General features: G+C 49.7%; 1 protein-coding gene across 1 annotated transcript; it reads right to left on the minus strand.

Moving 5' to 3' along the window:
• Window positions 1-2,221: 2,221 nt before the first annotated feature.
• Window positions 2,222-9,004, minus strand: LOC110469854 (cytochrome P450 4A25). Its single transcript, XM_021529014.3, has 12 exons — window positions 8,582-9,004; window positions 7,592-7,733; window positions 7,121-7,165; window positions 6,909-7,036; window positions 6,385-6,509; window positions 6,139-6,290; window positions 5,828-5,934; window positions 5,470-5,660; window positions 5,004-5,137; window positions 4,534-4,598; window positions 3,800-3,882; window positions 2,222-3,097 (listed from the first exon to the last, which is right to left on the minus strand). Exons 1-12 carry the CDS (start codon window positions 8,765-8,767, stop codon window positions 2,860-2,862), a joined length of 1,596 nt encoding a protein of 531 aa, XP_021384689.2. The 5' UTR covers window positions 8,768-9,004; the 3' UTR covers window positions 2,222-2,859.
• Between the last annotated feature and the right edge of the window lie 4,447 nt (window positions 9,005-13,451).

Here is a 13,451-nt window from a genome sequence, read left to right on the forward strand (position 1 = left end):
CGCCGTGGATTGGCGGCTGCTGTAGCCATGGCGATGGAGGAGCGAGCTGGGACAGCGCAGAAATGTCACAGCCTGGCAGGGAGATATTTGGGGCAGAGACGGGCGATTAGATCTGTGTCACTGCCTGCTGCCCGCTCCTCGCACGGCTCCTCCGCTGCTCTCCCGGCCGTTTGGGGTGCCTGGCACAGGAGGTTATCTTGTACAAGCTGCTGTCCCGAATCTGCCACCGTTTGAAGGTGGGGGATGTTTGTGCTGCTCAGTTTGACCTGGCTAAGCTGGAAACTGGAAGAATTTTCTCCTGGTTGCTGCTGCGTTAGGGCTTCACGGAGCATCGGTGCTGCAACACCTTCCCCCCAAAGTTTGGCCCTTCAGACTGCAAACCTGGTTTAAGCATGATTCTTAACAGGAAGAGATTTTGAAGTGTTTGGCTCTGCTTACCTCGATTACTGTCATAGCTGCCTGGAATAACGATCTGTTATTTGCATCAAAAATGTCAGCAGTTTCTCCTCTCTTTCCCAAGCAGATTACCAAAAGCAGCTGCCCTGGAGAGAGTCTCTGCTGGAAGTGGTTGGGGTTTGGCCATTCAAAACAATCTAGCAATCAGAAGGACACTTGGAAACCAAATGGGCAGCTTTGGTCATGGCAGTGAATAGGGTGACGGCCCCAACACACAGGGCACTGCACAGTCCATGGGGTGGGCAGCAGCTGGGGGCCCTAATCCTCCATTCCCAAACCAGAAGATGCTGTAGCGACACCTTTAAGTGCCACCAGGTTATTTTGGAACTCACCACCAAGGAGACTGGGATAGGTCTTTGTGGCCAAGGGCACCTGAAGCTTGTTTCTTGGACCACCTGCTGGAGAGTAGATGAGCAGAACTTCAAGGTGGCTTGCCTCTTCCCAGATGGGTGGCTGAAGTGTCTGACAAATAGGAATTTTCTGTATCAAAAACGTGTTTTTAAACCACTGCCCTCTGAAGGCCTCACTGTGCTGGAGCTGGGGAGGAGGGCAGCAGGAGCCTGACCTTTCAGACCTGAGTCCACCTGGTGCCAGGGTGGTGGCACTGGCATCTGCACAACCTGCACCCAGCCTGCTTCTGGGGGTGAGAAGGGGAGGGCTGGGAGAAGAGGAACTTGGTCTCCAGCTGTTTGCAAAATAAACACAAACTGCACTTTGCTGGCTAATCTCAGCATCCCTGTGCCTTTTGGTACCCCCATAGCCAGAACAAAGGTCTGGATCCAGCCTGAGGAGAATTTTGTTTCTCAAACTGAGGATGCAGCAGAGATGGGGAGCAGGAGGGCAGCAAGAGTTCAGTAGATGGGGAGATGCTCAGATTTATCTGTCATGATCTGGCCATCAGCAGAGAACTGCTCAGGCAAACAGACAGGCAGAGAGGCATGGTTTGGGTATGTTGGTGCCTGCAGTGATGCCAGTGCTGTGGGTGAAAGCTGCACAGCCTTGTCTGTCACCATGGCATGGCACATATGCAGGCATTGGTGCCTTAGTTTCCCCTGATGCCTGCTGGGGGCCTAGGTCCTCGCAGTGACAACTTCCCCTGGGCTTTGGGTAATGCCACAGACACACAGGGCACTCCGACAGAGTGGCTGCTCTGCTGGGGTGGGGACAGGGATGTCCCCAGGGACAGACACATCATCTGCCTTGCTGGGCTGGCCTGCCAAGCCCGGGGGTTTCACAGGGACCAGGGAGGACTTTTTCTGGGTCTCCCACTGCCACCTACTGATCCATTTCACACCCTGACTCGAAGCCCATCCAGATGGTGCACCTGGACTGGTGCTGGAGAAAAGCTCCCTCTACCCCCACAACAAGCCCAGTTCCAGGGCCAGGGCTCACCTGCACCCCTTGGGCAGGCCACCCTTGAACTGTTGTCAGCCTCTGCAGGGCAGGGTTTGAGGCAGACTCATGGCTCCTCTTGTTTTATTTTGCAAGCTGACTTTATTCTTACCGCCAGCGCTTTTGTGTGTGCAGTGTGTATTTGTGCTTTGCTATGTTTGACCACAGATCACGTCAGGTTTTTCCTTACCACTGAAACTCCTGGAGTCAAAGGTGAGGTGATGGATGCTGTGGGATCTGTGGGAACAGGCTCAATAGGGTGCATGGAAACAGTGCTTGTGGCTGGAGAAAACACTGACAGTGCAGCACCCTTGGGCACAGCCTTGCCTCTGGCCTGCTGGGTCACCAAATGCAAAAGAAGCCAAAGCCATGCTTGGAGATCATCCCCACAAAGCTTTATTTTCATTTCAGAGAGGAGAACAATGCTATTTACAGTGTGGCAACTGCTTCCTCAGTTAGCTGGTGGCATTTTCTGCGCTGGCTCCTGAGCGCCATCAGCTCAAGGAAGTTCAGAGCTGGGGCAGAAAAGAACCACAAGCATTCATCTCCATAATGGTGGGCACAGTGCCAGCCCCAGAACAGGAATCGTTGGGAGGGTGGGGCAGGGGGATGCAGGGAGGGCCTCCTGGCCCGGCACACCCAGGCTGGAGGCTGGGCAGGGGCTCTGTGCCCAGCCTTTAGGCATCCCTGCAAACCATGCTGGGTGTTGTTCACTGCCAAGCCCAAGTGGAACTGAGAGTGGGACGAATCTACAGGCAGAAGTCCTGTCAGGGAGTGTCTGAGGGCAGGTTGGAGATGAGGGGATGAGCAGGATGTGGAGGATGCCCATGGAGAAAAGGATGAGCCACAGCGATGCTGTGGAACCCCCTTAGCAGTGCTGCTCCCCTTGCAAGGAGGGGAACTGAACCTGCTGGGTTTGGTGTTTGTGAGCTCAGCAAACCCCTCTGGACAATAGTAGGACAGGGGTTAATATGGGAGAGATCCACTGTGGGTCTGTTTGGTGATCCCCTCTTAAACCTCTGGGTGGAGGGTGTCCCTTGGGAGAGCTCTTGCCCCCCTGCCATGGTACCCCGTGGGATCAGAAAAAACCTTCTTCAACTGCAGGTGTATCCCGTTGCTGGACCTAAGGATGAGCTGTGGTATCATTATGGGAAGCTTGGACGGGTCCGGGCAGAGCTCGAAGCGCTGCAGGGTCAAGGCCAGCGCCACTTTAATCTCATTCATGGCAAACTGCAGCCCAATGCAGTTCCTGTGGAGAGGGTGACAAGTGCTCTGACTGCTGCCTTCGTCCCCAGCCACCCCCGAGCTGGACCCACCCCATGTGAGAGCTGGGGGACCTCCAGCTGCTGCGAGGATGACACTGCAGCTTATCAAGTAAGCCCCTGATGCACCCAGCTCTGTGGTGGAGTATTGCTATTTATTTTATTATTAAACATTGAAAAAAAAAGAGATGAGGTTGAGAGAACAGGGGCTTATTCACTAGGAAGTGCAGCCAGGAGCCAGCTAAAAGCCCAGACACCTCCCAAGGTTATTTCTGGCTCTGTGGTGATCCTCTTACAAACTACTGAGACCTCAGTATCCTACATCTGTCTATTGATACATCACAGGACCCATGGAGACTTGGCCCCCTCGGCTTTGAGGTGCACTGGGACTCACCCCTAAACAAGGGAGTGGTGCTCCCAACACAGGCAACAGAAAATGTAAACATCTCCACAAGGCCACAAGAAAAATGTGTGAAATCCTACAGTGACCACAGAGCTGATGGAGCATGGAAATCCTGCTACAGGAGATGCTGTAATAGGAGATCCTGTTATGGAAAGCATGTTTGAGTTGGCCAAGCCAGCTTGATTTGTGAAGACTGAGGGAGGATTAGCCTTAGAAGCTCACATCTGAGTTAGGTCTCACATGAAAGGCAGCCTGATAGGAAGGAGAGGGATGAAGGATCTCCCACCTGGATCCAGCAGAGAAAGGCAGAAAAGCATGGGAGTGCCTCTGTGCTGAGTTCTCTGGAGAAAACCTTAGGGGATCATAAACCTGTGGGAGCAACAAAGAGCAATTGGTCAGGGTTTGGTGTGATCTGAGCAGCACCAGGTTCTTCCCTGGTCCCCAGGCTAGGGCTGGATGTGGGCTCTGCTCTTCCTGGGGAGCTGCAGATGACAGTCATCTCTCTACAGGGCCACTGAGTGGATCTTCCCCTTGGACACACCCAGGGCGCTCACTACAACGCCCAAGATGCCTGCAGGTGTTTCCTCATCCATGGCAGCAAGGATCAAGCCAGGATCCCTCCATTCCAGAGATGCCTGATCCTTGCTCTCCAGACAGAGAGAGGCAGCTATGCAGCCTTCTTCAAATTTTCCAGTTATTTCTTGAAGCCTCTAAAATATCATCTTCAATTCACACACTCTCTTTGGGGCTTCTTCTAACATTCTAAGTGTGTGCAGGGCAGCTGAAAGCAGTCAGAACATCTCTGTGTCACCAAGCACAAAGAGAGACTATTGAACATCCTTTCCCAGCTCTTTGACATGTTTAAAGCCTCTGGGGTGTTTGAACTTCGTATTTAGATGTGGACTGTTGGAATGACAAGGGAAAAAAAAACATAGCAGGGTGCACAGGTGCCTTCTTCAAGGGGAATGGATGTTTGGGCTCAGAGACCATCCTCCCTTTCTTGTTATCAAGGTGAAATACCTCAGGGTTCTCCCACACATCCCGGTTCCTGTGAATAGCAAATATATTCACTCCAACCTGGCAGCCTGTAAAAAAGTGAGAAAAAGTTCATGACAGCTCAGAGTGAGAATGCAGGAGAGGTGTTTTTGGGACATGCTGGTCTCTGCAGGGCTGTTGCTGGAGATCTGGCAGAGATCTCCTGGAAACATCACACGTCAAAAGCAAAGCCCTCAGAGCTGGGTCCCTTTTGTCTACCAGTGTATCATTTTCACTTGGCCAGGAACAACACTCCACAAGGCACCTCTGAGCTCTGGAGCAGGTCCTTGGACTCTCTTTGGCCAGGCTAACTGTGGCAGTAAGCTGTGGTAGCTCCATCCAGCTACAGGAGAGAGAAGGGAGTCTGGAGACCCTCCAGCCCCTCCACACAGAGCAAGGAAGCCCTGCTTGCCACAGACAGCAGCAGCAAGGATGGACAAACTCAACAGACCTACCTGCTGGCAGGCTGCGTCCATCAGGAAATGTGATGGGTTTGGAGAGCTCTCGGGACACAGAAGCAACTGGTGGGAACAGGCGTAAGCTCTCTTTGATGCACATGGTGCTGTAGGTCATCTTCCCAAGATCCTCCCTGAAAGAAAACTTGCTGAGGATGCACTAAATCCCTTTCTCTATATCATTGACAAAGGTGTTACTGGTCTGTCCCAGCACAGAGTCCGGAGGGAAACCACTTGTCACTGATCTGGACAATGTGCCACCACCCACTGGATGCCATCTTCCAAACAATTCCTCAACCACTGAACAGTCCACCCATCAAATCCTTATCTCTCCAATTTAGGGAGAAGAATACTGGGAGGAACCATGTCAAAGGCCTTCAAGGGTAAATTGGGAGGAACCATGTCAAATGCCTTCAAGGGTAAATTAAAAGAGTTCAAGGCAGAGGAATAAGAAGTCCTAGCTCACCACTCAATGGTGTCTCGGTGTCCCAGGATGCCCTGGATCTCCTCCCTGCACCGCTGCTGGTGCTCAGGGTGCAGTGACATGCAGTAGAAGAGCCAGGAGAGTGCACTGGCCACGGTATCATGACCCTCAAACATGAAGGTGTCCACCTCGGCACGCAGGTCCTCATCAGACAGTCCAACTCCATTCTCATCCTAAGAAAGAGGAGAGCATTTCGTTCCTAAGCACACAGGTATTTTATTTTTACCCAAAGCACTTGTATGATTCGGTGTCTCTTGTGCTTCCCTTCTTGGGCTGATGCACCCTCGGTGCCACACAGTTCTGTTCTTTGGCATTTGGTACGATCATCTCAAACATTTACCTTGCTACAAAGAAGAATGTCCAGAAAATCCAGGTGCCTCTTCTTCTGGATATTTTCAAGCTCCTTCTCATTGGAGAGCAACATCTTTCTTTCTTTTATTACCTGATCTGCACAGAGGGGAGATCAGTTCTCTGTATCCTGTCCCTCCAGAGTACCCTCACGTACTTGGCTGCTCGGTCATCAGCTCGGACTCTGTTTAAGGTGTAACCCTCTGGCCAGTCCCTGCTGAACCCCACTCTGAGCCACTCCAGGGGCAAGTGGCAGAGAGGTTCAGAGGGGAGACAGGACTGGGGAGAAGGGGGCAGGAATACCTGTGTGGGTTTGGGCCAGCTTGCAGGCATTCTGAAATGCGCGGCCGTTGCTAGTGAAGTCGTAGAAGACATCCTTGAGGGAGAGATTCCGGATCCTATTGCTCAGGAGGTAGGTCACATCAAAAACAGCTCTAATATAATAGTGGGAGTCACTGTAAGGAGACCAAAGTTAAAGCTGGTGTTAGCAAAATGAGTGGTGCAACAGGAGCTCTTGCTTCCCCAGGGTTTGAAAACTCAGACACTGACCTCTGAGTCTGACAGTTGGAATTAAAACTGAAGGCACTTTTCATGATGGTATCTAGTGTCATCAAGCTGACATCTTGAAAGAGCTCCACTGACCTCCTCTCTGTGATCCTCTTATCCCATTTATCCTAGAGGAAGAGCCAGGGGTAAGGAGAGACCACATCTGTCCCTCTTCCCAGATCCACACTGCTAATTGCTTTCTTTTCTGGAAGCAGAGGCCCTAGTTCATGATACATTCCTTGAACATAATCTAACTCTTCTGTGCATTTCTTTTCCCAGGTATGAAAGGGTACACATGAGGGTATGAAAGGATATTCTTGCAGTGATTGATTTTATTGGCAAACAAAGAGAAAGAATAAGTGGAATGTCCAAAGAAAGGTGAGGAGAGCAATTTTACAACTTCAAAACGACACCAAAATTTAAGTAAAAGTAGAAACTCTCTAAGTGCCGTCTCTTTCTTGTACTCATTTTTTATTTTCACTGTTTCGGAGCTGAACGGTAAAAGTAGCAGGAGTGGGGATTCTTACCAGCATCACTTTGACTGAATCTGACATCAGGGTCACGTAAGATTTCAGCACATCGTAATGAAAGGCTGGGGTGAGCATCTTCCTGTGCTGGAACCATTTGCGTCCTTCCAAGACCAGCAGCCCTTTCCCTGAAGCACAAAGAGCAAAGGCACCATCAGTTCCTGCAGGCTCTGATCACAGCTCTGACAGCCTTACTACTGCTTTGGACTTACCAATCCAGGGAACTAGGAGTTTGTAGACTGCACTAGCCTTGGGATCTATAAAATGGAACAAATATCAGAAATGTATGAATAACTGATGAATTCAGCACAAAAAAAAGAGAGAAAATTTGCTATTTGCCAACACCTCTTGCCATTGCCATGACAGCTCACATTTTTACTGGGTTTACTGGGACGTACAAATATTGTGGCTGTAGAAGCCATAGAAGACAGTAAGACAGATGACCCTCACACTGGGAACTGACTGAAAACTGGAAGGAACAGGCACCTGGTCTCTGTTTTGCACAGGAATACACAATGCTCCATGAAACCTGGGGCAGCCTGGGAGTTTGTGAGGAGGAGCAAAAGAAGAATTGCAACAGCTATGAAGGAAGCTGGCAAAGGGAATAACTCCAGGCAAGTTTCCCAGTATTTTCTTGGTAGGAAAGTGTCAAAGACTTCTCAAAACCAAAGGTAGAGACTCACCTGTTCGGCCAAGTATGGTTTTGGCATATTCAGGATGGTGGATGATTATAGACGGCAGGGTTGGTCCAAACCATCTGGGAAAGGCATAGGGGTATTCTTGTCCCCATTGCACTACTTGGTGTAAAAAACTTTCAGATTTTGTCTGCAATGAGAGTTAATAATTGATTAATAAAGGCAGAAAAAGAGGGACATGTCAAGGAGAGCAGAAATTCTCTATTGGGAAATGAAGGAAGAGTGGGTGGACTTGTCACACAGGGACTTTTATGCTGCAGGTAGAGGAGAGGATGAGCAATGCAAAGGGAGTGTGCACAAGAGGCAAAGCTGCCTGAGCCACCAAACCCCTGCAGCACAAGACAGCTCCATGGAGAGTCCCTTGCTGGGCTGGTGGCAGCTGTGACACCTTAGGATGGCCTGGGCTTGGAGCAGCTCTGTGCTGCACTTGGGATCTACAGCTGGCATAGGCAATGTCAGGATGTCTGGTAGGCCAGGAGGACCAAGGCTGTCACACCCCTGTTCTCCAATTTCAGGAGTGCAAGGTGTGCATGCAATGTGAAAGCAAAGCATCTGCACTATAGCATGATGCAAATGTCTGCATTAAAACACCCTGTTTCTGTGGCCATGTCTTCTTCAGCAGCTATAGGGTAAGACACTCCCATTGGTAGAAGGTCTAATGTAGCAAAGAAACATTATGATTACTATTGCTCATTATGACTGCTCATATTTTAATAACTTCATGGAAATCCCATGAGTCTTTGTTTAAGGACATGACTGAAGAGACCATGATTCTTTTTTGCCAAATGATGCACACCACGTATCCAGCACCCTTTTCTCCTGCCCTGCAGAAACCTTGGCTCTCCCTGCACAGAAGTCCTCTCCTGTACGAAGAGGAAGGAGCAGGGGACACACACCCCATCCAGTCCTTCTTCATCCTGACTGGTACCTTGCACAGCTGGGACAAACCCACCCTGACTGAGCCCAGTTACTCCTTACCAGGTGATTGTGGCCATAGAGCCAGTGTTTTGGGGGGCCAGGGAATGCCTCCAGAGCTTTGATGAGCTTCTTCCTCTCCCAGTACAACTGGAGCACTTTCAGCAGCACAAAGATTACACCAAGCAGCACAGAGAGCTGCAGGACGGCAGCAGAAGGTCTGGTTATGTTGTCCAGCAGAGATGCCATGCTGGTCCAGGACACTGCCTTCTCTGCCTGTTTCTCACCTGCTCCTCTCACACCTGAGCCAAGTGGGGAGCTCAGTGCAGGTAAAAATCCTCTCCCTCCTCCTCTGCAGGAGCTGAACCTGGTGAAGTGGTGCTGACAGCAATTTATAGCTGCTGGAACATCAGGACAAACACTGCGTCACCCAGTCCCCCTTTGACCTGCTTTGTGCAGCCTGTCCCTGCGACCTGGGGAACAACCAGCCTCTGAACAGCTCCTGCTTTTGCTGAAGTCCCAGCAGTGCTGTCACACCCACCCACAGTCCCCCATGCCCAGCTGGGTGAAGCCAGAGGAGGGAGGAGGTGAGAGGTAGGCAGGCTGGAGCTCCAGCTGAGCTCTGTGCTGTCCTCAGGGGGTGCAGGTGTAGGAGGTGCTCATCTGCCCACGGGAAGTGAGGAACACCCAGGCCACCTCCTCTCAGTGAGTGGGCTGCATGGAGTCAGCCACCTTTGCCTGTGAAAGCAGTGCCCTGGGTGCCTGCAGCACCACCCAGCTCTGCTGGGCTGTAAGCCAGAGAATGGGCATCACTCCAGCAGCACACAAGGGATGTGGCCCTGTTCCCCAAGGGCTCCTTGGCCCAGGTAGGGCCTTCCTTGCAATCCCCACGCAGATCCTGCTGCTTACCTGAGTTCCCATCCCATAAGCCCAGAGACCTGGAATGGCAATGTGGAGCTGGTGGAGAACTGGGGCTGGAAGTCTGATGTGTGTGGGTGACTTCCATTCATGTTGTAACAAACAGGATCCCCAGGTGGGCTGAAATAATGTCCCAGTTGTGTCTTGGGGTATTATGAGGATCAAATGAGTTATCAGCTGGGGAGACTGATAGTCTGGTAGGCTACAACACAGGGGCTGCTGTGAGCACTCCTCCTCAATGTAACACATCTCTGAGACAGGACTTCTGATGTTTGGATACCTCCCTTTAGTTTTTAGTCTAAAATATGCCATGTAGAGTCATTTTGCCAAAAAACCCACAATGTTTATCTGAGGTTCATTGCCATTGCTTTGGAGAACATCCCTGGCAGGCACTACACTGAGCAGCGTTACGTTTTCACACACTTGGCCATCTTCATGAAAGTTAGAGTACCTTTTTATACTGAGCCAGCTGGATCTGTGGGAAAGTTCAGGGGAGAGTTAAAAGCTGATCTTTAGGAGGCAGAAAGCTGTAATCGAGTTGGGTATTTCTTAGGGAGGGCTTTGGGTATAGCCAGAGCATAAGGGACCCAGTTTGACATGACAAACTCTCACATGAAGACCTGCAGAATATTAATAAATATTATGATGGTGTATAGCTGGGTCCCTCACAAGGTCTGCACAAGGAAAAGTGGGAGGTCTGATGATTGAGCCTCTATTCAGTGCCAATGGAGCTGTTTGGAATGTCCTGTGGTACCTACATCATTACCAGACTGACCAATCTGGATTTGGCTGGCACCTTTCAGCAATCCCCTATAAAATAACCCATAAATACCCCTAAACCCAGAGGTGGAGGGGCCAGGCCTGAGGACAGAGTTTCTGGTGCAGCTTCAGATTAAACTTTTATAACACAGGAATTTTCAGTGCTGATGAAGTCCCAGGAGAGTGGGTTTGACCATGAACAGGGTAAACTTTTACCAAAATGTTTTCCTTACAATTATAAATTAACCAGTAAGCTCTGTTGAGGTGAAGAGAAGGGATATGGTTTGTCTTGAAGTTCACATGAGATGTCAAGTGCTGAGCTGATATGAGGGGAACATAGAGGACAAACTGGCTAAATCCACATTTATGGGGATTTGGAGCAAGAATCTGATCTTTGGCGATAGCAAAACTGGGTTTAATCCAGCCTCCAGCCTCTGCATTCTATATTTCACTGGTGGAGGTGAGATAAAAACCTTTCTCATGTATTTCAGAGGTTTGACAGCAGGAGAAACCATGAACACTCAGCCTGGGGAAGAAAACTCAGGGAGTTTTGGAGGGGAAGAAATGATGAAAGTTCAAAAGGCAAAGTGAAGTTGCTGCAGAGCTGCAAGTGAAGAAAAGTGAAAAGGGACAGTGTTGGATTGATCATTGTAAGGGCCTGGGGCAAGGCCAGAACAATCAACAAACAACCTGGCCAGCACGAGGAGAATCTACAGCCCTGGTGATGGAGGATTCCAGAAGAAGATCTCAACATGGAAAAGCAGGTACAAAGGTCTTCTGATAGTCACAGTGGTCTGGGGAAGCTGGCAGGGGGAACAGAAGCTTGGCTTGACTTTCAGAACATTTGAGACCAGTGAAACTGCAGTTAGGTGTTAAAGGACACTTGGAAACATGGAAAGTTGTTAAACATTTGCAGAGAGCCTCTGGAGACTTGTCTTAGTGCTGTGGATGTCCACGTGATGGCAGTGGGGTCACAACAGTTCAGGCCATCAGCATGAAACAACCCACTGACACTGGAGAATTTCCATCCCATACCGCAGCCATGGACACAGCAGGCTGTGGAATTTGTTTCCTGGGTCTTGGGAATTTCTCCACTCCCTTTAGACACCTAAGCAGAAGAAAAAGAGGATGTTCCTCACTGATTTAACTCACATGGTTGGAATTCATGGCAGAAAAAGTGGTTTACTGAGCAGGTGAAATTTAGGTGGTAAATGGGTGCTTTGCCCCAGAGTGTGACCTTGCAGCAGCTGCTTTCCCTGGTTGTGCTTGTGTTTATTCAGATAGGAAGAAGAGTCCAGGCCCATCTGTCCCTGTGTGTTCCTGCAGCACACAGTGATGACAGATGAAATGTAGCAGTAATGCCAAAAAAAATAATAACATTTCAAGCTTCCAAACAGATGATAGATGAGAAAACCATGGCAAGAGCCCAGCAAGTGTTGCAGAGTAATGCAAGCTGCCTGGATCCCATCTGACCACATATGTCTCAAGGATGAATGTATATCTGGAAGCATTTAATACAGCTGTCTTACAAAAATGTTGCAATACTTATTTAATTTACAGGCTGCTTCCAGTGTAAAATCCCTGTGGAGTTTGGATGGAAATTGCTGGTGCCATCTGACAGTAAATTTGCCTGGAGAGCAGTGGGAGTCCTGTGCAGGGACTGCATTCCCGGTGCTGCAAGCCAGTGGCTCTCCCTGCTGGTCCTGCTACTTCCAACGTGCCTGGAAGCATCCAAAAAAGTGCTCCCACCAAACTGAGATAGACAGACACCTTCCCATGACAGGGATGTAGCTGCATAGTGCCTGTGAGAGGCTGTGGGGAAAGGAATAACTGCAGGAGTGGGTGGCATCTTTGCCCTGCTGCTGTTGTAAAACCAAACCACAAGGAGAAAGATCCAAGATGGTTTTAACTGAAATCAAGACTGACCCTTGTTGAACCTCCTACAGCCATCACCAGGAGCTCTTGCTGCAACAGATATCTGAAGGCCTGAATCATGCAATTGAAGGTTAGCCCATCATCTTTGCAATTACCCTTTCTGCAAAAAGTAGGGAAGGATGAAAGAAGGAGGTAAACTCTGCAGCTGGGACTGTCTTTTTTGCAGTGAGCAATACATCCCATGTCACCAGGTCCTTACCATATTTCTAATATCTAGGAGGGAAAAGGTAGATTTGGGGAATGCTGTCAGGAATCAGAGTCTAGAAAGATCTGGCCTTTCCTGGCACTGGGGCACAGTAGCTCCAGAAGCCCTGTTGCAGCCTCAGCCCTGCTCTCCAGTTCAGAAGCAGGGCAGCCCTGGAAGATCTGTGATGCAGGACATGAGATGATGCAGGATGTGGAACGATGCAGAATGCAGGATATGAGATATGGGATGTGAGATGCAAGATGTGGGATGATGTAGGATGCAGGATATGGGATGTGGGATGCAGATGTGGGATGCAGGCTGGCTGGCATGCAGTGCTGGCCCACATGGGTCAGGGAAATTGTGAGCTGGGCTGCCATGTGAGGTGTTTTTTAACAGAGTGTCTCCAGTTTCCTGGCCTCAGGGGGTGACAGCACCATCACAGGAGAGATTTGTGAGCAGATTTTATGCTGGGTTTGGGTGGCTGCAGGGGAAACCAGGCTCTGCTCCCTTCTCACACGAAGAAGCCACAAGTACAACTCTGAGAGGACAGTGAGAATACTGCAGAGCATCTTCCCTTTCTTTTCCTCTTCAGGTATGAAGAGGCAGCTTTTTAGTGAATCCTAAAAGTCACGAGGGAGAGAATGACTGCGCAGGATGAAGACAGGAGCAGTCAGGCTTTTCCATCCCAGGGGCAGGAATATTCATGTGTTGGATGTTCCAGTTGGGATAGCAGCAGTGCAGCTTCTCCTGTACTCAGTTCAACCCACTCACAAAAACCAAACCAAACTTGCCCCAGCCTTCTACTACATCCATTACCTCCTCTGGGCTTCTGGAGTATTCACTAAAACCAGTCACCAAGTTTTAAAACCTCTGCATATTCTCCAAATAACCTATGCCAGGGCTATTAGGTATCTTAGGGAGTGCTTGACATTGTGCAATCTGTATCTACCCAAATGCAATTTAGCAGCTGCCATTTATCTACATGAGGTATGTCAAGTTCCCCCAGTGTGATCCTCCTTTAACCTACTCTCTTTCAGTGAGTACACCATGATTTCAGCCTTTGCCCTTGCTCATTAGATGCTTGAGATTTAATCTTTCACATTGGAATGCCAAGATTCATCCACTCCTCTTTAG

Source organism: Lonchura striata, chromosome 8 (assembly GCF_050655825.1).
Source record: "Lonchura striata isolate lonStrDom1 chromosome 8, ASM5065582v1, whole genome shotgun sequence".
NCBI classification, from domain to species: domain Eukaryota; kingdom Metazoa; phylum Chordata; class Aves; order Passeriformes; family Estrildidae; genus Lonchura; species Lonchura striata.

What these genes read in the sequence shown, in the direction of transcription:
- LOC110469854 (XM_021529014.3), bottom strand. Translation starts at nt 8,767, where the DNA reads ATGGCATCTCTGCTGGACAACATAACCAGACCTTCTGCTGCCGTCCTG. An exon ending in ACTCCTAGTTCCCTGGATTG is followed by an intron (nt 7,037 to 7,120) that starts GTAAGTCCAAAG and finishes TTTGTGCTTCAG; the next exon opens with GGAAAGGGCTGCTGGTCTTG. An exon ending in ATTCAGTCAAAGTGATGCTG is followed by an intron (nt 6,510 to 6,908) that starts GTAAGAATCCCC and finishes CTCTTCCTCTAG; the next exon opens with GATAAATGGGATAAGAGGAT.